This window comes from Candoia aspera, chromosome 8 (genome assembly GCF_035149785.1).
Source record: "Candoia aspera isolate rCanAsp1 chromosome 8, rCanAsp1.hap2, whole genome shotgun sequence".
Classification (NCBI taxonomy): domain Eukaryota; kingdom Metazoa; phylum Chordata; class Lepidosauria; order Squamata; family Boidae; genus Candoia; species Candoia aspera.
The window spans coordinates 13,817,018-13,844,405 of record NC_086160.1 but is presented as its reverse complement, the minus strand read 5'-3'; the positions used below and the strand labels follow the sequence as shown (position 1 = coordinate 13,844,405).

At 43.4% G+C, this 27,388-nt stretch overlaps 1 protein-coding gene across 1 annotated transcript; it reads left to right on the top strand.

The window, feature by feature from the left end:
• The first annotated feature begins 228 nt into the window (after window positions 1-228).
• Window positions 229-27,055, top strand: BEND4 (BEN domain containing 4). Its single transcript, XM_063310526.1, has 5 exons — window positions 229-733; window positions 14,501-15,064; window positions 18,374-18,465; window positions 22,654-22,894; window positions 26,838-27,055. The coding sequence occupies exons 1-5, from the start codon at window positions 229-231 to the stop codon at window positions 27,053-27,055; spliced, it is 1,620 nt and encodes a 539-aa protein (XP_063166596.1).
• Window positions 27,056-27,388: the final 333 nt, after the last annotated feature.

Below are 27,388 nucleotides of genomic sequence, written 5' to 3'. Positions count from 1 at the left end.
CGCTCAGATTAGCGGCTGGGGTGTGGGGGGGGGGGCTCCCTCGCCTGCTCTTTACCGCCCTTCTCCCTCTAGGCATTGGCGAGGCCGCCTGTCAATCACGCGCCAGCCTCCCCCAGCGCCGCGCGACGGGACTCAGGCGCGCGGTGCCACCATCCCGCCCCAGCCGCGGCGACAGACGGTGCCGGGAGAACCGCGAGCGCAGCGGGGAGCTCGGAGAGCGAGAGCGGGATGCTGATGGAGGAAGCCATGCAGCCGGCGGCGGAGGAGGGCCCCAGCGGGGCCAAAATCTACAAGCAGCAGCGCAGCCCCTACAGCGTCCTCAAGACCTTCCCCAGCAGCCGGAGACCGGCGCTGAGCAAGCGCTACGAGCGACCCACCATGGTGGAGATCCCGCAGGTCCGGGCGGGCGTCGGGCAGCAGCAGCAGCAGCAGCAGCAGCAGCCGCCCCACTTCCAGCCGCAGCCGCTGCCCGCTGTCGCCTCCTCCTCCTCGGCTCTCGGCGAGCCCCCGCTGCCTTACCCAGCGCACGGCGCCTTCCCCGGCGGCCGCGCCGCCCACGGCCCCCCGCCCCGGAGTTCGGCTCCGCCGCTGGGACACCAGGGGCCGGCCGCCTCTTCCTCCTCCTCCTCCTCCTCGTCCTCGTCGTCCTCCTCGGCCAGGTACGGCCACAACCACCAGGGGGCGGCAAGCAGCAGCAGCGAAGGAAGCGGCGGGGGCCTGGAGCTGAGCGCAGGTATCAACTTTCGCTCGGGCTCGGGCAGGGGGAGGGTGAGCGGGGCACGGGGGCTTTCCGCGGAACAAAAGCCGATCCCCTTGCTCCCGGATTCCCTGGATGCGCCGGGCTTCGTTCCCGGCCAGGAGGAAGCCGAAGTGCACCTGAACGTGTGCAGAGGGCATAAGGGTGGCGCAAAAGAAATGCTCAGGGGCCGCCCGGCAGCCCTGCAAGGTTTAACGATCCCAGAATGGCACCTGGGGGAAAACTGTTCATGCTTTAGGAGAACTTCCTGGTTTCCGATTGTGGCCAGCTGGTTTCCTGGTTTCCCCTGAAAAGCCCAGCTGGTTCCGAGCATCTCCAAGGCCTCTCTGGGGCTGGAAATGAAATGCCGGTAGACGTGGGTTATGCCTGCTTGAGAAGCGCTGGTCCGCATGACGTCATGGCCGAGCTTTGAATTCCTCCTGTCTGGCATGGAGGGCTGTGGTGTGTGCAACTGCATTGTAACTGTGGCCAGAGTTTCAGAAAATCTGAGTGGGTTAGTGTGAGTATCCTTTCGGTAAGATTCAAGCCACCTGTAAAGATCTCGCATCTTCTTGTAGGTCTCCAGGCCTATATAGGATGCTTATATCCCTTCCCATGTAGAGCAGTGTTTCTCAACCTCAGCAACTTTAAGATGTATGGACTTCAACTCCCAGAATTCCCCAGCCAAGGCTGGGGAATTCTGGGAGTTGAAGTCCATACATCTTAAAGTTGCTGAGGTTGAGAAACAATGATGTAGAGGGTTCATTCCCAGGGTGGGCTGGAGACCAGATCAAATTTTTATTAGCTTCTATTTTATTAGTGGCACCCAGCTGATCTTGGCTGCTCTCAAAGGGCTAAGCAGAATCAGCCTTACTCTCTCTCCACTTGGGTGCTCCCTCAAGGAGCTGGCAAGGCTGTACGCTCGACTGGGAACCCATTAAACACCTTGGGAGAAGGCCCTAGCAACCCACGTCTTGGACTGTGGCTCATTCTAGGAAAAGGGCAGCCATGTATAATCCTTTAAGTCGATAAATCAAACACTTTGGATATTTGCATAAAATCTCTGGAGTTGAGCCGGGCTCAAGAGACTGAACTTTCTTTCCCCACAGCAGCTTCTGTCTCCATTTTTTAAAAAATCTCTGTGAGGTCGATTGGGCACAAAGGAAAGGGCAGGCATAAAACCCTCCAGTGAGCTTTCATGGCTGAGGGTGGATTTGAACCCAGGTCTAGTCCAGGCCCATAACAAATATGCTACAGAGGCAAACAGAAGCCCAGTGTCTCTTCCCTAGCAGTGAATCAGCCAAATCAGGATAGAGGTGTGCTCAAGTAAGTTTGGGTGGCTTCCAGTTCACCACAGAGGAATCTTAACTAGGTAAACCAGTGTTTCTCAACCTTGGCAACTTTAAGATGGGTGGACTTCTCCAGAATGCTGGCTGGAGAATTTTGGGAGTTGAAGTCCACCCATCTTAAAGTTGCCAAGGTTGAGAAACACTGAGGTAAATCATCTGAGTGACCACTAGATGGCATTCGGGGGGGTTTCTACCCTTTTCCTGACATCTAGTGGTTGACTGGATTTTTGCAGCTCAGATACAGTGTGCCTAATTTTGCCTTTGTTGGAATCTACCCCTGGAGGGTCCAGATCTAGTCTCTAGAGGATCACCATCTTCAGACTTGCCTATAAGAGGCAAGGAAGATTTGTGGATGGAATATTGGCTGTAGGAAAAGGACTTTGTGTAGGTCCGGTCTGAAGATTAGAACACCCTTCAGGCTTTCCCACAAACCAGAGTTTTGCTCTTGGCTTTTCATTGTCAAGCAGGCCTGGCTTAATGTAGGCATTTGTGAGAGAACCATTTGAAGGCAGGAGACAATAAAGAACATGGGATGGATTGAAGCTGGTCTTTGCCATTTAGCTATGTCCACTGATGGACACTCTTCTGTTGCCACACTACCAAACTGCTCTCATTTTATACTTGGGGCTCTGTCTTGTTGATGTCATTGGCTGTCAGCGATGGTGTCATCTTCTCCTTTGTCTCAGGGCTGCTTCTCCTGGGGAGGTTTGGAAGATACCCTGCAGCTGTTCTCAAACTTTCTAAACACAGCCCCTCTTTCATATCTAAGCCCACCACCCCTCACCAGTGGCAGCCATCTTTTCAGCCTCACATTCATGTAAGGGGCTGTTGTTTGAGATACACTCATAGTCCTTTTGGAAGACCAAGGGTATCTCTGACTCCAAGGAAAGAAAGCCAGCAGAAGAGGAGAACCAGGTGGGGTGGCCAGGTGTTCCCATATGTTACTGCCACTGCAACTGCTATGCTTAGCCCAGCAGTTTTGGAGATAGCCACCACAGTAGATGTCTTTTGAGGGCCAGAAGTTATATCTGGAGAAGGATCCTTCCTTTCACACCATCAAAGGAACCTATGCCAAGGGAGGCCTTCCCCATATGTTTTGTGGTAGGAGGCATATAGAGAAAATCCAAGGCACAAAATCCCTCTTGCCAATCTCAATCTTGTAGGAGATCAGTTGAATGTAAATAAAGCTTCCTTACCACTCAGGGAAGCGAATGACTCACCGTCTCAAGACAGAATGTTCTGGGAATATTAGAATGTCCCATTTTTCTTCAGCAGGGTGCCAATCCAGCTGTTTGGGGAGGGTTTCTTTACTTTTCCAGAACTAAATTTCCTGGAAGCCTCTTGCAGCTTCACTTCCCCATTCCCAGTACCCACTCGTGTTTACTTGGATTTGCACCTTGCCTGGACATCATTTGCTGCTGACCTACCTCGAAATAAAATTTCAGTGTTCCAGCATCTGAAAGCACCTTGTTTGCTACAAGCATCCCTCCCCTTCCCTCTGGGCATTTCACTTTTAAGGACTGGACTGCCTTTCCTCCCTTCAAGATTTTATGGCTACATCTGTGCTTTTCAAATTTGTAAGGGGCCAGCATCCAATCCCTGCCATGACTACCATTCTCACCTGAAAGGGCTTTGGGGTAACCAAACTGGAAAGGTCTTGAGAACTTCTCCTAGGTGGAAATACGTCAAGAGACAATGTTGAACTTAAAAAGAAAAAATGGGTAGTCTATTCTGTGCAAGGCATCCTTCCGGGCTGGGCTTGTGTCCTTACTTTGGGGGGGGCACAGGACATCTGACCCCAAAAGGAACTCCTTTTCTCATCCAGCAGCTCTCTTGACAGATTGAAAGCCCAACAAAAACCCATCCTTAATCTTTTTGTTGAACACAGATTAGCAATAGCTAATTTCCCCCTTTCTTCTTCTTTCCCTGCCTTCTTATGATCAAGATTATTGCTTTCCCTCTCCTCTCCTGCAACCCGATCTTTCGGAAGAGAGCACGAAGCTGTTTTTCCCCTGTGAGCTGAGAAAAGAAAAAAAAAGGAAGGATCTTCAGAATGACAGCCTCTCCCTAGTGACTTGTTTCCATGACATAGAGAGAACCTCAGTACAGAACAATTGCAGAAAACAGACTTTGAAAAAAAAAAAAAAAATCCCCAAGCATAGCCGTGCACATTGATTTGGGTGCCTTTAACACCACTGTAAATGTCTTTGAGGCTTGGGGGAGCTAATTGTGATGCAAGATGATCAAAACATTTCTCTCTTTTAAGATAGAGCCTTCTAAGATGTTAAATGCGTGTTCTTTCTTTCTTCCTTTTTCTTTCCTACCAGCAGATTGGTGTTAGAGCTCACTTAGTTTTGATATGCAGCCTAAATTTGGCACCAGGAAATTGGAAATTGCATCTTTAAGCAGGCTACAATCAAAAATGAATTACAATAAATCCTATATAATTGCATAGGTCATTCTCTTTAATGAGATTTTATTAACCTGACTGTCAAGCTTTTGAGTCAGGCAGATATTTTATCTTCTTCAACTGATAAAAGTGTCAGCTATAAACCACCATATAAATATTCATAAATCTACACATCTGTGACAGCCTATCAGCATCATTCTTCTGGACATTAAAAGCATTCTAATTACTTTCTGTCTAGCAGAGCTGAAAGGCTGCCTGTTATAATACGCGCTTGGCAGGCATGATAGCTTTTGTTTGCCGTCAGAAATAACTGCATCCCCATTTTATAAACTAAGGGTCTGAGGAAAGAGTCCAGCTCTGACTGAACAGGCTGAATACAGGAGGCTACCATCTGAGCGGGGTTGCGTGGGGTAGCCTGACTCTTCTGTTCCTTCTGAGTCATCCCTTGCTTATCTTTTTATTTAGCAGAAATAAAAGAGGAGCAGAGAGCAATTTTGTTGGCCTGGCAATCTTCCTTTTCTTTTTTAGCAAATGGGTTTTTCAAATGGCAGTTTTCATCAAATTCCTAAAGTGCCTCTGATGCCACCTTCTGCATGGAAATTGTAAGTGCAGGGGGAAAGAGGTCTCCTTTGAATACACCCCCACGGGTTTGGGAAGTGGGGTGTAGTTGTCTGCCAGAGGGGGGGGAGACCACAGTGTGGGACTTGCCTACCCAGGTAGAGTCATTCGCACATGCAGAATGGCCTTGAGAAAAGGTGTCTCCTCCATTCTGCTACAGGTGTACATGGACCCCTGGATGTCTTTGCTTCTGTATCTGATAGAACATGCATAAATGTCCAAGACGCTATCATTTAAAGCATCTTGCCTCAACCATTCATTCTAGCTCCCCACACCTTATTTGTAGGCACCTGGTGGTTTCATTTGCAGTTTCCCTGCTTATTCTGGAACGGTGAAGATGCGTGGGCTTCAACTCCCAGAATTTCCCAGCTGGCTGGCTGGGGAATTTTGGAAGTTGAAATCCACACATCTTCAAGTTGTCTCCTGTTCTGGAGACATCACGGCTGGTCTTCTGCAGCCCTTTGGCAGGTCAGAAGACCACCTTGTGCTGTAGATTTGTCCCTTCACTCTCTTAAGATCTCTCTTGTGGTACTATAGTCCTATTGGTTCAAGGCAGGCATTTTTAGCAGCCAACCAGAATTCTTCATGGAAATCCACCAGCATTAAAAAGCATGAAATACATATATTGCATTTTCGAGTGTAGATGTGCATTCAGATTCCATACAAGTTTCAATATCCAATATATATTTGCATGCAGTTTGTTCTTGTTCCCTTTGACAATTTAGAGTTTTTATCTGCTGCGGCTGCTGCGGCTGCTGCTCTAAAAAATAGTTTTCATTTACATAATGGAACATGAGAGCACAAAATAAACTATTCCAGTGTTGATTTCCCCCTCCCAGCCCTATAAATTGTCGGATACCTACTGTCAGTATTCTTCTTTTGTATAGGCCCTTATGAATAACATAAGCAAACTTGCAATTATGTGTATTTCACTCTGACATCCTCAAGCAAATTCTGATCATTTAGGCGGAAAGGAGAGATTATGAGATTGTTTCATTATCAAGCAACAGTGCTGTAAAAATAAAAACAGAATGCCCTTCAGAAGACATTTAACTGCAGCGAATGGATGATTGGATGCAGATTACCCAAGTGCGGCTGCCTCAGTCTGATGCCCTCCGTGGTACTACAACTCCCATCACTGAATAGAGTTGCAGCAGTCAGATGTAGCTGGGGGGCTGAGAAAAGTAGATCTGAGATAATGAAAAACGCGTGGCAAGAAATGTGCAGTGGGATTTTGGAAAACAGTGACAAAATAGCCCTGCTTCAGCTGAATGTTGAAATTACCATTGTTATTAAAGTGCCTTCTGCATTTCTGTATATGAGGGAGAGCATCACAGAGGACAGAAATGTTTCTGTATTACACTGTTCTCCTTCAGGTGAAATCAGATGGATAGGGTGGGGTGTAAGAAATAAGATGCCCTAACAATGCAGGTGTTTTAGGCAGTCTTGGAGGGTAATTGTTTAATCACTTCAAACTGTGGGTGGCACCAGAAAATTGGCCCACAGGGAGAATGTGGTTTGTTTTTCACACCAAAAGAAGATGCAGATATTGGCTATAGAACTGGGCAGAGTTGCACCATGTACGCTACCCAGTTGGGCCACAGAAAGTCCTTTGGAATTAAGGCTCAATGTTTGTTTCACAAGATCTCCTCTACCTTCTCATAACAACCTGGGAGGAAAGTGAAGGGGTGGCTGGTGTCTGCTGAGCTTGGTTGAACAAAGAACGGGTGATAGGTGAAATCAGAAGTAACAAGAGAAAGCATTAGCAGCAGGTAGAACCAGGTTCAAGGCCTTATGACACAAGCTTCCTTGCTGAATTCATCGTTTTCAGCTCTAGCAGGATGCCATGTCTTCATAACTCAGAAACAAAGTCATCTAGAGTGCAGTCCCAACACCCAAAACTCATTTTTGTGAACCTTCTTTTGCAACCTAGAAGGCCTTTTCAGTTAGTGAAAGAAGTGCCTCAAAGCACTCGTTATGTGTGGTTCAGTCAAAATCCTGCCTCCTGATTGGTTCCACACGGCCAATCAGAGCAAAACTGGGATAACGAGGCAGAATGATCTTCCCTTAGTCCCAAGAGTGCAGGTGTAGGAGAGAGTCACACCTTGAGTTAGAAGGAAGGTGGGCTTCCAGAAGGATCATGAAGAGCAGAGGAGAGCCATGAGAATGGGCTTAGCAAGGCAAACTGAAGCTGCAAGAATAACTAAATGCAGTGGCAATGGAAGTGATGGAGTGAGAATATGAGGGGCCAGCAGACTAACTCCATACCGGTGTTGTATAGGTAGAAAGGTGGGATGGAACAATCTCTCCTGCTTGTGAAGCAGCCTTACGTGCGCTCCCAGACACTTCTGGGTTGATATAATGTTTGATTGGAGACACAGGCACAAAGCCAGGCATGTAGCAAGCACAATATAGTTGCTGGATACCTACTTCTTTCTGGAGGGAATTGCTTGATTTATGGCAATTAATTGCAGCCCCTCCCTGATCGTGCCACTGAAATTTGGCAGAAAAAGGCTGATTATCAACCATGCAGTGTTTTGCTTTGCTTGCTGGAACTTCAAGATGGAAGTGGAAGAGCCAGGTTTCTGAAAGGGAAACCCTAACCCTTAAAAACAGCCCAGGGTTGGGCTATTGAAATTTGTGATATTGGAGAGGCTTTAAGGTAGGCTGACCATACGTCCCGTTTTGAACGGGACAGTCCCGTTTTTTTAACATTTCCAGACCATCCCGTCGTTTTAATATAAATGTCCATTTTGTCCCATTTTCTTAAAAACCTTACTTTAAAATTTGAAAGTTCCCGCGAACCTGTCAGAATGCAGTCTGACTTTGAGTGGAAGGGGGGGGAGCTCAGCAGAAACGGTGGGAAAAAAGCCGCAGAGCTCAACCTGGTGGGAAACCTAAAAGGAAAAAACAGGATCAGCTGATAGGCGGTGATCAAAGGGCAAGCCGATTGGCTCCTGCCTTGAAACAGCGGGAAGAAAAGAACGTAAAAGCACAGCCAGAGGAGGAACGGCTTGTCTGGGACAACCGTTCACTAGACTCTCCAGCCCAGCCTTGCCTCTCGCAAACAAAGGAATCCAAAGATTCCCAGCCCGAGAAAACCGGAGAAGTTCCTGCCTGCTGATCCAGCCCGTCACCCAGCCCTGCCCCATTTTGCCATCCCGATGTCCCATTTTTGTCTCAAGAAAATATGGTCAGCCTAATTTAAGGGCAGAAATGGAAGCAACTTGATTCTGATTCCCATCACCTTTACCTTCACCAGGCCCTAACATAATTTGAATCCCACCCCTGCATCATAGTCCCCTGCAGCCCTTTGAAAGGTTGGGAAATTGAGTTGCGGCCAACCCAATAGATTATGCTATTAAGCTATTAATCTAAAGTTGTAGATTGCATTGCTGATTTAATTACATACCTGTTGTACAGTTTTCTCATATTTGTTTCCTCTGTTTGTCTTTGATCTAAGACAAGGAGCAAGTGTGTAATATTGATTGTTACATGTGACCAAGGATAGCAATAAATTCTAAATATTTCAGTTTAAAAGGATGCTAAAGGTATCAATAAAAGAGCCATTTCAGGCAAGGTGTGATCTAGTTCCTCTCTCCTATTGTCTGTAGGATGGAGAAAAGCCAAAAAAATCTTTTGCCCTGGACATAAGAATTCACAATAGATAAGGATAAATGGGGTGACTTTCTTCTTTATTGCTGCATTCACTTTCTGCATGGAGATACCAGTTTGAAACACTGAACCTTGCATTTCAGGGATAATGCTTAGCATTTTTATCAGTCTTTCAAATCAGACCCTTTAAAAAAAAACAGCCCACCTACTCCAGGATATCAATAGTGATCTAAGTCACTTGTGACAATTCAAATTTACTGCATTGTCATCTAGGTTGCCTGCCTGGAGACGGGGGAAGGGCTGGAGCGCAAAGAAAAAAGCTATCTGCTTAGTGGTTGAGTCATGCTTTGCATGCAAAGCATCCCGTATTCAGATCTGGTGCAAAGAAAAGCCAGTGCAGACAAATGCTGAGAACCACTGGCTTAGCTCTGGGGAAAGCAGTTTACTCAAAGAGCTCAGGGTAGCCTACAGCCCTGTGAAGTAGGTTAGGCTGAGAGATGGTGGCTGACCCCAAACCCTCTAGTGAACTTCTGTGGCTGAATTAGGATTCATACCTGGGTGTTCTGCTCCTTCTCCAACAACCACATCAGGCTAGCCCTCTTCTTTTCAAGTGTCCTTACAATTACTCCAGAAATAGACCAAAATTATTTTTATTCCCTGTCTACAGGGGAGGGAGGAGGGCTTGAAGCTGAGAATTAGAGACTTGCTAAAGAAAACCACATGGCTTGACAACAGAGGAGAAAATTAGTTGAGAAAGGATGGGCTCTCTCTGCCTTTGACCTTCATTCTGTGAGGCAGGATAAGGACTTCGAGGGACTGTTTTGCACCAAGTTTGCCTTTGCACGGTTGACTTTAAATTAACATTTAAATCGGGGGATCATCGGGGGAGGAGTTTCAACCCTTACTCTCCCACCATCGCTCCCAACAGTTTGGTATTCCTACTGTTTGGAAAAGGAGGAACGCTTCCTTTGTCACCAGTGGGAGCTTTTCTTCCACTGTGAATGGTAAATAGGATGTGGACCATGGTGACTGGGACCCCACTGGAGGGAATGTGTTGAACTCCTGCCCCCATACATGCCACAGTAGGAGCCCTTCTTATGGGAAGTTAGCCTGATGCCAGTCTGAAGGGAGCTTTGTGTGTTTAAGAATCACAAGTGAATCACACTTCCCTTTGTGTTCCTAGGGCAAACACATGCATGGAAACGTGCCAGGTCTCCTCTTCAGGTGCTGTGGGAGACATTTGCAAGTTCACAATTTGCAAAGTGCCCCTAAAAAGCACAAACAGGAAGTGCAGCTTCCTCTGAGTTATGACGCAAAGCCAACTTGGCCAACTGATCTCACTTGAAGGCCTTCAGGATTAAAAACACAATACAATCTCCATACAAGTGGGAAATTAAGGAGTCATATAACAATGTTTTAGTTTAATTTAACTGAGGTTTTAACGTTCCACCTGCAATTAGACATTCTTTGGTTACCACATGGCATGGTACAATCCAAGAAGGACTGTCTTGCATGGTACAATCCAAGAAGGCCTGTTGATCCTTTCATTGACATGTTCTTCAGTATTGCAAAAGACCTTATCACAGTAAAGGGAAAGTTTGATTCCAAGGACCTTTTGTTCTAAAGCTTTCTTCTCTGTCCTCCATCAGAAAATGTTATGGTCTTGTTTATAATCTTGGTAAATTGCCGCTTTTGAACCACAACAAAGTAGCTGGGCCTGTAATACAACATTGCATCCCCTCGGTTTTGTTTGCGAACTTCTGCACCCACGCAAAGTTATTGGAAGATGGGGAACATTTATGAAGCAGCCAACTGAAGCTAATATCTAAAGGATTCAGGTCTGCAAATAAATAATGACATTGCCAAAGCTTCTTTTGTTTCTACTGTGTGTGTCCTTTGTTGTACAAACTAGTTATTATTCCTTCAGTGGAAGAAAAACCTTCCTAACAAACTAGTGTTACTGGGTAGTTGCAATTGTGGACTGGCTTCAAAGAAGTGGAGCAAATGCAAAATTCTACATGCTTACTATGAACGCTTGTCCACAGAGATAAACATTTGCAGCTCTCAGCAAAACTCCTCTGCCGAAGGTTCAATGATTATTTAAGGCTCTAGTCCTTATTCTTTTGGAGCCACAAGGGAAACTGTAAAATGTTCTATTTAGATGCTCAGCAGGCAAGCAAAACAATCAGTGTGTCTCTCAGTTCTGGCTAATGATTGCAAAGGTATCAACCTATTTATATTAAAATATGTGCTCATTATTGTTTTGATCAGTCTCTTGTTCAGTCCTACAGCACATCTGGTTTATGCAAATGGTACCACAATATAAGCTATTATTTGGATCAATAATAAATATATTTCATTTCTCCCACCTTGTTTTGTGGACCTATTTGGATAAGAATAATCTACCCCTCTAAATCATATCACTATCATCAATAAAAGATGCATAATGGAAAAAAAGAGAACCCAATTCACATGGCAACAGCTTTATTTCTTATTTGATGTTTGTCTTTTCCTGATTTTTGAATGTGTAATAGGTTATTTCTATCTTTATTTGCCGAGCCAGAAATCTTTCATAGGGAAATCATAATACTCAGCAGAGTACATACAATATTTCAAGTCTCTGTTCATATCTTGCTTCATTAATGGATAGAGGAGATAACAACAGGAGACAAAAGGAGAACGAATTTCTTCAAACTTAGGATAATCCTGATTAAAATGCACAGAGTAAATACAGCTTCAGGTCCAGAATCTGATTATAGGATTAAAACGAATGAAAAACTGCTGTGTATTTGAATTACAAAGTTCCAATCAATATCATCCTTTGGTATTTTTCAAAAGGAAAACAGAGTGAGTGAATAATGAGGGAAAGGCAACATTATATCAAAGCTTCCATTGCCATTTAAATTTTCATGAGTCTCTTATCATCTAATCAGAATGTTAGCAGAGTCCTGTGTGTGTGTGTGTGTGTGTGTGTGTGTGTCCACTGTTTTGTTTTTTTCCAGAGCTGTTGACTTCCACAGTTCAGGCCTTGGATTTCAATCTGTTGTTTATCTGATGAGTGTTCACTGATTTGGCCACACAGCCACTCAAATAGTTTCTAGCAGAGCAGAATAGAGTCTGAGTTGTCATGATAAGAACATGTCCTGTGTGTACAGGTAGTCCTTGCTTAACAACCATTCATTTAGTGATGGTTCAGAATTACGACGGTGCTGGAAAAAACAATTTACGACCAATCCTCACACGACTGTTGCAGCATCCCCACCGTTACATGATCACAATTTGGGTACTTGGCAACTGGCTCACATTTATGACCATCGCAGCATCCCATGGTCACGTAATCACCATTTTCGACCTTCCCAGCCGATTTCTGACAAGAAAAATCAACAGGGAACCACTTGATTTGCTTAACAACCACGTTTGTTTAATGCCCACAGTGATCTGCTTAACGACCATCACAAGAAAGGTTGTAAAATCAGGGCAGATTCGCTTGATGACTGCTTTGCTTAGCAACCAAAATTCTGGTCCCAATTGTGGTCTTTAAGTGAGGACTACCTGTATTGTACCCCACCATCTTTCTGTTGTGACCCACCTCTCTTCTGATAGGGACTTTTCTGACCATTTGCCTGAGAAAAGAGAGATGGCTGTGCAGTTTCAGATTCCAACAGATCTAGGATCATTAAAAGGAACTCCGTATAGATTTCCTTGATAAGGCTTAGGGTAATTGGTCCATCTCGAGTCATTCAAATTTTTCAGAAAAACCTGGAGGGTACATGTTGAAACATTGGAGATATTTGTTCTGCTAAAGGCCCACTTTGGAGAAGGAACTCCATATAGACTTCTTTTGATAAGGGTGGTAATTTGCTCGGCTATAGCCATTCAAATGTTTTAGAAGAAACTTGAAGCAGCCTATTGTAACCCTGCAGTCATTTGTTCTACCAAAGCTCCACACTGAAGAAGCCAGAACAAATCTTGAGTTCTTTTGTGGTGGCTACAATGTCACCCAAAAAAAGACTGCAAGAGATAGTCATATAAAGTATCTAATTTTTAAAGTCTAGAATCATATATTATTACAGTTTTCATTGGCATCTCAGGGCTAATGTTGACCTTATCTCCCACTGACTTCCAATGTGAAGTATAAAGGATTTGTAATATCGATATCTCAAAGAATAAGAATCTTAGCAGCAGTTACAGTTTTCAGTTTTTAGTAAAATGTTTTGCTCTGACCCTAACTTCCTGGAGATCAGTGTTCTCCAGGTGTGTTGGATTTCAATTCCCATTACCACCAGATAAATGTGAAGAATGCCAAATTGAAGAAGACTGGTCTTCCTGCTTTTAGGAGTACAGGATTAGGAGTGAGTTGGGCAGATCTTCTGCAATTTGTTGGAGCTGTCCATGGTCCTGCAGCTTTCGAACAGGGCAGTTTAATGATGCAAGGTTTTGTCATATTGAGGAAAAACAGCTGTTGGAGAGTCATTTCTTTAAGGGAAGGTGAGGAGGCCAAGCAGCAATTTGTTGTGTTGTGTGCCCACCATTGCTCTCAGCAGATTTTTTTCTCAGCAGATTTTAATCCAGTTTTAAAGATGTCTGTGCTGGAGGGTAAACAGGATTCCCCCCTGTTCTTCAAGTCATACTTTTTTTAAGTTGTCCAGAAAAATACAATTTGAAAACAAGCTTTATGCCACTGCATTTTCTCCACCTCTAAGCACCATGGTACCACCACTCTATTGAAGTTCAGCAAAGGGGTCATGAAATATAGGCAGGCTGAGGAATGTTCAATGAAAAATTCCTTGGAGGTAGAGCAGTTCCCTTCTCCCAGATGCTTCAGGCCACACAACCAGCCTTCAGGAATGCTTCTGCTTGTAACTCTCTTGTTTGTTTTACCTTTCCATCAAGTAGCTCGTGCTGATCTCATGTAGCTTCTGTCCCACCAACCCTCAAACAAGCCAGGAGATAGTGGTTAGGCCTGGAGATAGTGGTTTGCACCAAATCACCCACTAAGCTTTAGAGATGAAACAGGAAGTTAAGCACCAATCTTCCTGATCCAGCTGTAACCTTCTTTCTGACATGTGAGATGGAAAGATTGGTGGGCAAGTCCAAGCCAGGAAATAATCTTCTCTGCACAGGGTCCCATGAACATGACAAAGTGATTGCACAAAAGAAGCCTTGTCTGGAAGTATCTCAAGAGAGGTTTGGGTCTTGCTGCCAGTTTGCGGATTTTGTGGGATGGTTTAACATATTGACTATTTTAATACCTGCTTGACATGTAAAGTTTGTTGAGGACCCAACTAATCCATACCTGCAGAAAAGAGAATATGCCTTTGGAAACATGCCATTGGGGTTAGGTGATATGGGGTGGGAGAAAAATTAATCCACAACTTTTAGAGGTTACTTATATAAATTGTATCCTTTAGAAATAAGTATTATAGGCAACGTTTTTCTCTTTTAGAACGACTTATAAGTAATATCGCATGCAATGGTTAATGTGGCATAGTGTGAGAAGTCAGGCTATCCTCAACTGGTTTTCCCCAACCTGGCATCTGCCAGATGAATGGCAACAACTCCCGTACCCCCTATCATCATGACCATTGACACCAGTTTGAGAAAAGTGGTAACCATATCAAAGGGAATAAGTGAAAGGACAGGCCCATCTTGGGTCTAATATACCTTGCTTTTATTCAATGTAAGCTGGGCTTTGAATGTGTTTCCTTGACTTTGCAACTAGCAGGTGAGTCTGTTTTAGACATCAGCAATTAATGTCTTTTTCGATTTCAGAGAGCCGTGTGATTTTGGATGCTTTTGCTCAACAGTGCAGCCGGGTTCTTCGTCTTTTAAATTGTGGAGGAAAACTTCTGGACAACAATCGCGCTCAGCCACTGACTTCCTGTGTGAAACAAGAGAGCATGGCTTTTAACGAAAGGCCAGAGCAGTGCCAGCTTGGGAAAATGGTTCACAGTCAGACCTCAGACAACTTAGACCTAGAGTTGCAGTACATGCATAAGAAGCAGCAGACCTCAGCTTTTCTAAGGGTATTTACTGATTCTCTTCAAAACTATTTGCTTTCTGGAAGCTTTTCCTCTCAGAATCCTTCCTCAGCTAGTGATTTTGGCCATTTGGCAGACATGGACCCGCTTTCCACCTCTCCAGTTCACACTTTAGGGGGATGGACTTCTCCAGCAACTTCTGAGTCCCATGGCCACCCATCTTCTTCTACCCTTCCAGAGGAGGAAGAGGAGGAGGAAGAAGGCTACTGTCCTCGTTGCCAGGAGTTGGAGCAGGAAGTCATTTCATTGCAACAAGAAAATGAAGAACTCCGAAGAAAACTGGAGAGCGTTCCAGGTAACTTAACACAATTGAGTGAGGCTTCAGAGCAGGATGAGCAGCCTTCTGGTGCTCAGGGACTCCACTTAGCATTTTCTGATTAGACAAAGACAAGAGTAGCAAGGGTGACTATGTGAAGTAATACAGCTATGTGATGTACATGGCCACCAACAGATTATTTTCTTCAGCATTGGGGAAGGATGTCTTTTTTATAACTACCTTTTGTACGGCTGGCCCAAAGGTTGCCATGTGTTTTGTACCTCATCAGAAAAGCTCTACTGCATCAGGCCAAGGCCCTCTCAGTTCAGCATTTTATTTCTCGCAGTGCTCAGCCAAAGTCCTGTGGGGTGCTTGTAAACAGGGGAGTATCTCTCTCCCAACATACTTGCCCTGCAACTGGTATTTGAAGGCACTGAGTTCAAGAGTCAACCTGTCCTCCATAAATATATCCACCTCCTTTTAAACCATACAAGTTAGTAGCCATCACCATGTAATAAATTCATGGAATTTGTAAATAAAATTCATCAGTACAGTGAGAAATTGTGTGGTGAAGGAGCTCCAATGATTGTCAAAGCAGACTGAGGCCTTAGGTTGCTCATTTCTGTTTTAGAGACATGAAGTGTCATGCCCAGTGATTAACACACAGAGACAAAGAGTTTTGGTCTCCTCTGCTAAAACCACCCACCTCAGTGAACCTTCTATTTGTGAATCTACATGTAAGAGTCAGCATCACCCTAGCTGTGTGATTTGTTGCAATAGGTTTTGAAGAATTAACTCACCCTTCCCCAACCTGTGGTCCTCCAATGGTGTTGAAACTACTGTTTGTAGAAAGAGTTTGGCACATCTCGGCTCATTCGGACAGCAACAGGTTGTGGATGGTTGAAGGGCTTCTGATGAAACAATCTCTAATCCATGGAAGGTTATGAATTAATGGCAGCCTTTAAGATGCTGTAAGACACTATAATATGCAATTTTATAATATTCTTTAAGCTTAGTGTCTCATGTTCATGCTTTTGTGCAGAGTGCTGGAAAGTGTTTGGCCCAAGAGATCAGAAAGGAGACACCAGGCATTTCAGCAAAAATAATTGTATTCAAACAAAGCATTGAACATAAACAGTTTCCATATCCAGAGCCCTGGACAGGCAATGTCCTTAAATACAAAGAAGCATATTTACAAGCTCATACATGCGTGCACACATGCTGAGCAAAAGAGCTGCTGAGCTGGGCTAAACAGAAACTGAAACTTCTGGTAGCGAGTCCAGGCAAGTTCCCCAGGTATGCAGCAGCTTTTTCTTATTTGGTCATCCTTTTCCACACCCCAACCTGGGAACAATTAGGCCTGACCTGTTCACCCTGCTGACACTTAAGAAAATGATTTGTCACCATGGTAACCAGGGCATCTATGAGTCTTACTCCAAGCAGAAGCAAACAAATACCAACACATACATGATAAAAGTGGTACTCAGAAGCAAATGGTCCAGTCCAGTTTCCTTTCTCCCCTGTTTCTCTGCAAGGATTTGAATACTACAGTCATCATTAATGGTATACTGCATTTTCCTTAGATAGATTGTGCACGCAGCAGGCAGTTTGGTTCACACAATAAACTTAAAGTCACCACTGTAATGCCTGGTGGCATCAACCTGGCTGATCTAAACAGTAAAACCTAAGAGCGTACGACAAAACTTGCAATCTCAGTGTCGCAAACACAGAATGATTCATGCCCTTCTAAGACGTACAAACACAAGTTCCCTTGCCCATATCCAAGCAAGAAAAGAAGAAGGCTGAAGCAGAGTAATTTAAAGGCACTTGAGATTGCCAGCTCTCATACAGCAGGAGTAATTCTTCGGCACCCAGTTCTCATACCTGAACCAGCAGCAGCTTAGCCTCATCTTTTTTAAATAAATCCCACCTGACTGTATCTAGCTAGCAAAGACTCAGAAGAGAGAACGAATGGAGAAAGCCCCAGCCCTTGCCAAAAGTGGGGCAAGACAAGGGGAAATATCCAAACCCCGATGGCAAACCGAGTCTTGTGCCTCTCCCAGGGCAATGATATCTCTTATGTCCCTCAGTGTCTTTTCTCCCTCTGGTTTTCTCCTTAAATCTTTTCTTCCTGGGTCATAGACTCCCCACTCCACTCAACCTGTTCTCAGTATCGGAGCTTTTCTGCAGGAGCAGAAGGGAATATTCTGCTCTGGATTGCTCAGTCAGCATGAATGTTAGTGCCTTCAAGTCATTGTTGACTCCTGGTGATTGCCTGGACAAGTCCCTGCAGTTTTCTTGGCAAGTGGTTTGCCATTGCCTTCCCCCTAGGGTTGAGAGGGAGCGACTGGCCCAAGGTCACCCCAGCTGGCCTTGTGCTCAAGGTCTCAAGGTTTCTAGCCTGGGGCCTTAACCACTACACCGAACTGGTTCTCTCAGTCAGCATAGCTGGTCAATATCTCATATTTCCCTAGCGGGAAGCATCCTACTAACTTCTGCTAGCAGGACAGAAGCATGGAGACCACAAAGCAGTATTCTATTTTTTAAAAATAGCCAACTATGTTTTCTTATCTATCATGCTGTTTTTTGTTGTCTGTGGACGGCTTTAAGAAAGGATTAGACAAATTGAGAAAGGATAGGTCCAGCCATGCTCAAGGATGGCTGACATCAGTTAACCAGAGGCTGGGGTCAATATTTTGCTCAAACAAACAAACAAGCTCTGGTTTGTCCCTCTCTAGAGAAAACGTGTTGAACTAAATGGATGAAAACATGGAGGATGCTTTAAATTGAATTTCTGAAAGGGTTTGGGCTTGATTGCCTAATTGGCTTCTTCCAACTCTATGATTCTAAAACAGCCTCTACGTTCTCATGGCTGTAAGAACTGTGTTCTGAAAATGAAACCTTTTCTAAGCCCACGGGAATGAGCACATGGTTCAGCAGTCCAGGCATGGGCACCCACAAGGCAAGTACAAGGGATGACCCCTGAGTACTAATGCAATTACACAAATGTGACAGCTTTCCTACTTGCATCTGATGTCCTGACAAATACATAATTGTGGCATTTGCGATATTACATCATCACACACATGTCATCACTTTGGCATCATTGCAGTTTCCAGCAGATGCTGCTGATACTGGTTTGTAAATTGAAACCACCCATTTCCAAGGCGGATGGGATAGAGTGGGATACCTCTTCCTTCTTTCCCTCTTCTACATGGTTTCCCTCTACTTGGTCTTCACTAATCCCAGTGGTATTTTAAGGACTCAAGACTGGTACTTAATTCTCTAATAGGTTTTGTTCTTAATCTAATAAGCAAGGCATGATAATGGGAACTGTCTTTTTTGCAGTGCCCTGCCAAACTGTTTTAGATTACTTGAAGACGGTCCTTCAGCATCATAATCAACTGATGATTCCACAGACGGTGGAACAGCCAGCAGAGGTAGGACATGTTGGGGTTAAGAAGTGTCATAAGTGGAAAGATTTGGTAAATATGAATTCTCGGAGGAATAAGTCAGTACATGATGGATGAACATGCTTTTCACTTTAAAAATGTGAGTTTTTAAAGTCAAAATTCTTATTTCTCCTGTGCAAAACATTAGATTTATGGGACCCTGAGGACCAACAGAGGTTCTGTCCAAGAGCTCTTCATCAAGCCTTAGTTTATATGCCCTGTCTCTATCTAGTAGATGACTTTAATGGAACTGCTGTATGTATGCTTGCGTGAGTGTACAGAAATACTTAAGTTGGCATCAGTCAGTCAATCAATGCATTGGATGGATTCTGGGGAAAGGTCTACCTATATAGGCATCAATACTGATAAGGATGGATACCTGATTGATGCAGAGCATCAATTGTTTCAGCTGACTACCGATTTAATTATAATCCATAGTCTCTTTCAGTCTGGGTGTTTCTGTCATATAAACCTCTAGGATTTGGTGCACTCAGTTAATTGCTTTGTATATGCTAGAAATCAGCACAGATGCAGAGTAGTAAATTCTGATTTTTACTCTGGTACTTACTTGTTTGTTGATTATTTATTTCTATTATTAGTATCCTACACAATTATAAAACTTTAGGTGTTATAATTTATAATTATAATTTATAAAACTATATAAGACCTAATATAAAAGATCATACAAAACAGGAAACCATGTGAATAACAAATATGAAGCCAAATTGGTCAGATTAAAAAAGCTCACTGGTGACCAACTTGTGGGCAAAGTGCAGATGTCAATCTCTGAAGGATTGAGAGAAGAGCTGTGTTGTAACAGCTTTCTTGAAGAAACTAATGTGGTAGCCATCTGGACCTTGATGGCCATCACATTGGCCATGGAGAATCAGTGCTTCCAAGCCCCACCTCCTTCATCTCCTGGATCTCCCTCCGATGCAGAACAAACAAGCTAGTCAGAGTCAACTGGAAGAAGATGATCCCGCAGACATCTTTGGTCTACACCCTGTAGGGCTTTATAGATTAAAACCAGCACTTTGAACTGGGCTTGGAACCAATGCAGTGACTGTAACATTGTGTTATGCTGTTGAACCAGTTGTCACTGGCCTTTGTGTGGATTGCTGCGTTGTGCACCAGTTGCAGTTCCCACGTTGTCCTCAAGGGCACTGCTGTTTGTCCACCCAGCCACTGTTATTTGCTGAACAAAAAACCATTCCATCTTGCCAATGTTCAATCTCAATTTATTCTGCCTCATTCAGAACTTTTTGGCTACTAAGTTTGGGATAAGGGCATCCACAGCATCTTCTATCCAGCCCAGGGTGATGTTTAACTAGGTATCACCAACATATTGACAATACTTCACCCCAGACCAGTGGATGACCTCCCCAAGTGGCTTCATGCAGATATTAAGTAGCAAGGGGGATGTTGCCAAACCCTGTGGCATCCCATTGTAAAAGAGATCATGGGCTCAATCACTCATCTCCCAACACTATTAACTAGATTTTGAAGGCATTCTCAGGCTACAGGCAAACACCTGTTTAGCCCTGATTCTTGCTCCCCTGCCAGTTATAACTTGGGTTCTTTCCAAGGAGGAAGGTGTTGCCCTCGAGCATCTTTAAGAGATAATACTTAGCATCTCACCAAACTTTAACTCCTGCCATTCCTTAGTGGAAGCCATAACTGTGAAAGTAATATGAAATCCCGATAAACATATGTGTTGAGCTTCTTAGCAGTGTTAGAAAGCCCATGGAAGGATTGCTTTGCAGTTCTCCACATTAGGCAGTGCATGTGCTATGTGAAAACCCCCTTTATTCTGTTTTGTAAGCCTTTGTCTCTACAGATAGCATCATGCTCCTGGTGCTAAGAGTAGCTAACTGCATGTGTGCTAAGATACAGGCATACGGTTACAAAACGTGATTGCATCCAAAAGGATGTTGCTTACAGAAATCTGTGCTATTCTGTCTAAAGTGCAATGTAGTAAGTGTTAATGAGATTGCTGTGCATATATTAAGCAGTAATTGAGGGAAGGAGAGTTCAAAAACTGGGAGAGGAGGGGAAGAGGGAGATTTGAATCGTGTCATTTGTAATTAGGTCAGACTTATTATCTTCTGTCAAGAAATATGGGGTAAGATCTTCACACTGCACCCTTCCAAAGCTGTTTGAACAATAAGATTTATATTACACCTTAGTTTACATCTCTGCTGGCAAATTGACCTAAATCTTGCACTAACCTTAAGGCTAATTTTTATTTATTTATTTGTCAAGTTTTATCACCACCCATCTCCCTCCCAAGGAGGGACTCTGGGCGGTTTACAATAAAATAGAATTAAAAACCAAAACAGTTATAAATACAGTAAATACAATAAAAGTAAGAATGTAATGGAATCAAGATGGGCGAGAGTTCTTTATCAGACCGTGAGTATAGTAGGTCCATCGGAAGTCCCACTATTTTCTGCACAGTAATTTCAGGAAGAATTTAAGTGGACTTTTATGAGCCAGGCTTCCCAAGCGTGATGTGGACAGGACAGCCTTTATAGATAAACCTGTAATTCTAGACACGTGTGAGTTAAATACAGTTTCAATAAACCCAGGAAGGCTTGTTTCCAAGCAGACATTCACAGGTTAAGGCAATATGTGTGCCATCAAAGACAGAGCTCAGGCTTTATCATTTTAAACTTTATAAATCAATGAATGGAGTATGAAGATAAATATACAAGTAGTATCAGATCCCTCTCTGTATCACAATCCCAGCCTGGATTTTCAGGAGATGAGTATAGTCACTTTTATTTAACAGTTCTAGTCAGTTCTGAGCATAATGGTTTGGCCTGCCATTTTATCTACAGGTGGGAATAGAGATACATATATGGTGACACCTAGTTTAATAGGACTATTAAATACGGAAGTATGTCATCCCTGCAATTTGGCTCATTTGTGTAACAATGTCATTATGTAAATTGATGCAAATGTCACCATTTGTGTTGTCTGTGTAAGAATTATGCAAATGATCTAAACTGCCATGCATGTCAAAAAATTAAAGTAAAATTAGAATAAATTAAATGGCCTCATGTGGACAACTTCGGATGCATTGTCTATAATTTTGTCTTGTTTTGATGGGAATTGGTTGGATGGCCAGGTAGAAATATGGTCCAGTACATCTAAGGTCTGCTAAATGGGAATTTGTTAAATCAAGGTTTCATGATATATGTGCCTACATACTGTACGTATATACGTATAGACATGCACACACAGAGATAGAGATACCCTCTCTAAGTATGAGGATGAATGTCAGAATCCACCTTCCTTTTTATATAAAACTGTAAGGACAGATGTAAGGAAGAGCACTGTGATGTCACACAGTTACCACCAAGATGCATTCAGTGAAGCTCATGAACCCAGGCAGGAGACCAATATTCCTTGTCTGCTGTTGCATCTTAGCAGCCGGTATTCAAGACAATCCTTCCATAATTCCAGAGATAGCATCAAGAGGAGTACTCATTGAATAGGTTTTTTTAGAGTAGGTGGTTAGGGTAATATTGACCAGGAAAGTTTGTGGGAGCAGATATGATAACATTCACCAAGGTAATCATATCCATACATGCAGAGTTCATTAATAACCATGCTGTTTGGACCTTTCCCTTTCAACTCTATTTACTGGTTTTAGCAGTTTTCTCTGCAATGTAACTGCTGTGGTTCTAAGCGCACAAAATAAAAAGTATTACATTAACTTGTGTAAATAGGTTTATAAAAGAATAATTACTGGAGTATCTCTTTGCCATTTGCATGAAAAAGCCTATTTGATCCAAGCCGTTCCAAAGGTGTTTTTTACACATTTTAACAAAAGAACAGAAAAGATTATACTTAACTAGCTTTCTCAATCACTGGATCTTGACACTTTTTAGCCTACCTGCAAAAGCACATTATAAATAGCTTCTTCCGTTCTCAAGGTGCTCATTATACCTCACTCTTCTTCTTGTACAAAATGCAAGTGCAACTTTTTTTACGTTGTTCTCAAGATGAACAATCCCTCGCTCCTGGCAGAGTTTGTTTTGGTTACCAGCATTTTACACTTGCCTTGTTTTTACTTTCTTGTCTTTGGCATCTGACTCCCCCTTCTTTGTCTTCTTTCCCTCTCTCCATTTGCCTCCTGACCCACTGGGGATGCTGGTTGCTTCCTCTTAGGGGAGCAAGCAATTGCTGAACAATTATCCCGTCTTCATCACTAGCAAACAGTGGGACGAGGCCGTCAACTCTTCCAAGAAAGATGGACGGCGGCTCCTTCGGTACCTCATCAGATTTGTCTTCACAACCGATGAGCTTAAGTACTCGTGCGGCCTTGGAAAAAGAAAAAGGTCAGTGCAGTCAGGAGACACTGGTCCTGAAAGACGCCCTCTGGATCCAGTGAAAGTAACATGTCTCAGAGGTACTGCATCTTTTCACTCAATGTCCACCATGCACAATCTCATTTCACCACATTAGCTGTACGGTAGAGAAGGGAGGGTCCTTTGGGGAAATACCAGAAGTCCTGGGGTTTAGATGGAGCCACCCTTTAAAGAGAAATCTATCCCCTCCCTTTGGATCCTTTCCTCCAGGGGTCTCAACCTGAGGACTGAAGAAATCCTCAGGAGGACTATGATGGATGGTGGGAATCTTCTTTCCCTGTAACCTTCAAGTCCAGAGAGAGGCCCCTGTGGTATGTTCTCATGGCCCCAATGAGGTCCTATTGGGCCAAAGAATGACACTTTGCACCCTCATTCCCCACCGAGCGTGAATTGAGCATATCCCCCCATCATACCCTAAGATCTATTGCAGCCTGCTAAAAGGTGGAGCCTCCTTCAAGTCAGCTTGACTCTTGACGGCTTCAGGGACTCATCCATATCGTTTTCTTGGCAATTAGTAGAAAAGTGGTTTGCCACTGTCATCTTCTGTTTTTTTTTTTTCCTTCTTTATTTCCTCCCAGTCTCTTTTATACCTCTGGAGCTCCCCGTCTGTCCAAGCCCAGCCCTGATTAACTTTGCAGTCCAAACAAGGTTGGCTAGCCTGCCAGTCTTCCTTCATGGGCAAAATAATGCATGGTATTCATGAAGATAGAACATTTGCAAAGCCTTTAAATAACTGAATGTTGTTTTCACAAACTCAATAGTCATATTTTGGAAGAGTTTTCACTTTGTTCAGTAATTTGCAGTACAATAAATGCACATGGCCACTCATTAGATGGAGAGACCACCTTCTAAAATCACACTTTTCATTATAGCAGAATATTATTGTTAAGACAGCTTTGATAGAAATAGGGGAGCCCTTAATTCAAACTCCATTGATCAAAATTCTCTCTGATTAAAATTAACCCAATGTAATTCACTATTTTTAAAAAACAGAACTAAAACTTTACTTTAAAATGGATGGAACATACTTACATGCTTTACATAGGTTGTGTTGTTATGTATTTCAACAAGCCAGACATTAGCCAATGAATAAATAAAATCTTAAAGACTCAGGCCAGGCATAGTTGTACATAACTAGTCATCCCCTGCCTTGAGCATCCTCTGCTTAAAAGATGCATCTGACAATATTGATGCAGGCTGGAGAAACAGGGTGCAATTGGTGCAAAGGCACTGTTTTACTTTCCTATCCTGTTCCATGCGGAAGTGTTAAACTGCGATGGTGTGGCCACTTCCTCTTTGGTTTGTCTGAATGGTTTGTATCAGAGTTGTGAGATATGAAATGCTAACTCCCTGTAAAGCAGCCAGACAAAAAGCAGATGTTTCCCCTGTGCTGCCTTACTGTATACTAACTTTGGTCTGGTGAGATGCAATAGCATTTAGACCGAGACGTTGACGTTTGCCCATCTTGAGCTGGATGTAACCATACTGCTAATAGCTCTGGCAGGCTTGAGGTCAACATGCCCTTGAAACACAATTAGGCAGATCCCGTGACTGCCCAATCCATCCCCACAGCTGTGCTACCACCATAGCCATTAGTTTCCCTTTCATTCTGGTCACAAGCTGGGTTAGCTACAGTTAACCCCAATATTGCAGCACTGCAGTGCTTGGGGAGATGAAAGGACTCTGCTGTCCACCCCCTTGTCATTACAGAGTCACTGTGCCTGCTTGATAAGCCCGCTTATGATCCAGAAGCTGGCAGTTAATTTCCCACTCTTGGATTTACCCTGCAGCAGAGGGAAATGGGCAGGAACTAAGGAGATGCCTGGCTCCCCAACTTACTCAAGCCCAATTTGTTGTTTCTCCTGAGATGGATGCATTTGATTAAACCTTGGTTCTCCTGCCATAGAGATCAAGAGAAGTTGGGCCATGTCCAGCTGTTGAGATCTTCAGCCATTGTTAAGAAATCAAATAAAAATAAAAATGTTGACATAAGGCATCCATGCACATGCAGAGAGAATGTTAGATACATAAATATTGTTAAATGGAAAAACATAATAAGTATCTAAAAGGTGAGCGTGAAACCTCAGCCGAATCACACTCTTAGCCCACACTTTGTTATGCAGATGTGTCCAGGCAGTAAGGATTGTAAATGGGAAGAATCACCTTTTGCCCAAGACTTTTCTTGCCCAATTGGAACAATATTATGCAGGCAAGAAGAAAATCTGTATCTCCATTGGGCTGGGCACTCCATATCATATGCCCACTTCCTGGTCTTGGCAACTAAATCCATTTCCATTCGTAGCTACACTTTTTCTTGTGACAGGATGGGAGCCATCTCCATTGAGTTCTCATGTGGTAGAAGATATTTGTCCTCCCAACTTTGGTTGAGAAGTCTGACTGTCGGAATCCATTTGTTCATTGCTGAATGTCTATGTGAGAAATCAGTTGGACTAACCAAAATATTTTTGAGCAGTTGTGTCCAACCCAACTATATATGTTTTGGCATTCCATTCTTTTTTCCCTGAGAAGGACTCTGTAGACCACCCTTTCTCTATATTTTGATCTCCAAAGCTGCTGGGCTTCAACTCAAGAGCCATATTGGCTGAGGAGTATGTGAGTTGCAGTGCATCAGGTCTGGAGGGCACTGGGTAGAAGAAGGTTGCCTTGGTCTTCCAAAGCAATTGCCCATTTTGCCTTCTGTAACAAAAAATGGTATGAGTCTTGTGACATCTTAAAGACAAAATCACTGTTTAAATTTTCAAAGGTCACATGGTCTTTGATGGAAATATCTTCGATCAAAGTTTATAAAAGCTTGGTCTTTATATTGCCACAGAACTCTTGTGTTAGATCAATGTTTCTCAACCTTGACACCTTTAAGATGTGTGGACTTCAACTCCCAGAATTCCTCCAGCCAGCATGGCTGCATGCAGAATTCTGGGAGTTGAAGTCCACACATCTTAAAAGTGTCAAGGTTGAGAAACACTGTGTTAGATCCTCATATAATTCTGAATAAATGCTAAGGAGGAAAGGAAGCAGAAGCTTCTGCTTTCCAGCTTTCAAAAAAGTACACTCAAGCTTTCAAAACATGACATTTTTGCCAAAGAGATTGAGTCCAGTTGTATGACACACGACTGACATTCTGGAAATTTAAGCTTTCAGTTAAAAGAGAAATGAATTCGTCATGGCAGTGAATTTACATAAGAGGTTCTTCACAGTGCTTAAAAATCAAACTTCTCTCCAAGACCATATCATCTGTTAAGGAACTAGGTTGCCTCCACACTGCAAATTTGCAGGAATATAGGAAAAGCACAACATGTGAAATAGAAAGGCAGAATTTAGCTACCAAAGAGCCTTTTTTTTTTTCTGGTTGTAGTGATTTCAACCACGCATTTGCAAGCAGCTGGGCTGGGTCTGGAGCTATCTCAAAAGCATTTTTGAGACTTCGGTAGCATCTTTTCTCCATTTCCCCCCCCCCCCAAAAAAAAACACCAGGATAAATTGCACAAAATGTATGAGCTAAAGAGCCAGTTTTACAAAACAAGAAAAGTAATATTGGGTTGTTCTACCTCTTTTTTGGGTGCTGAGATTTATTTTTATTTTTTTAATATAAGATAAAAACCATCCTACTCAATAGTTCATATCTAAGTTTCCAAACTCTTCTTGTGTTCCTCTCTTGGCTCCTTGGCTGTTGTTATTCCTTCACATTCCATGCATTACATCCCATCATTCCTTTCCCTCCAACAACCCATTTGCTAACCATCTGGAAATCCAAGTTGTTCAGCCATCTTACACAGTTTGCTCTAATTTGGGTATTGTATTACAATCCCCTAAAGGCAGCCAACTGAAAATCAAACTTGTAGGTGGCACCTGCAAGGGTTTCTACCTGCTAAGAGCTGTATGACCACTGTACATCCTTGTGTCACTGGCCCAGTTAGCAAGATAAAGTTCTATGCCATTGGAGCTAATTTGCTAATTTCCCTGCAGAATTCATTAGGATGCATTGTACCTCTAATCCGGATTGGTGGATGCCTTCCGAAGAACAGATCAACAAGGTGTTCAGTGATGCCGTGGGACATGCTCGGCAAGGGCGGGCAGTGGGGACATTCCTCCACAACGGGAACTCATACTATGATGGGATTGATCAACATAGTTCCCATGACGACCTCTTCAGTAGAGGCATCCATGATGGCTCTGGAGACTGAAGGCAGGAAAGAAGGAGAGCCACACAGATATACAAGCAAAAGACAGAGACAGTGTGTTCAGTGTTCTGTTTTAATGTGACTTAAGAATCCAAAGCATGTTGAAGGTTCAGTTTTGTCCAAGGCAGTGTGTGTAAAGTAGCCTTCCCCAGCCAAATGTGCTGAGCGACAATTCCCATCATCTTCCAGAGAGTGTGGTTTTGCTGTCATGGACACCAGACTGTGGAAAGCTGGTCTAAAATCTAGTCTTGCAAGCAAATAAGGAGGTAACCTGTTTATGAGCAGTAGCATTTTTTACTGTATTCCCACCCTCAGGTTTTTTTAAACATGGAAGAA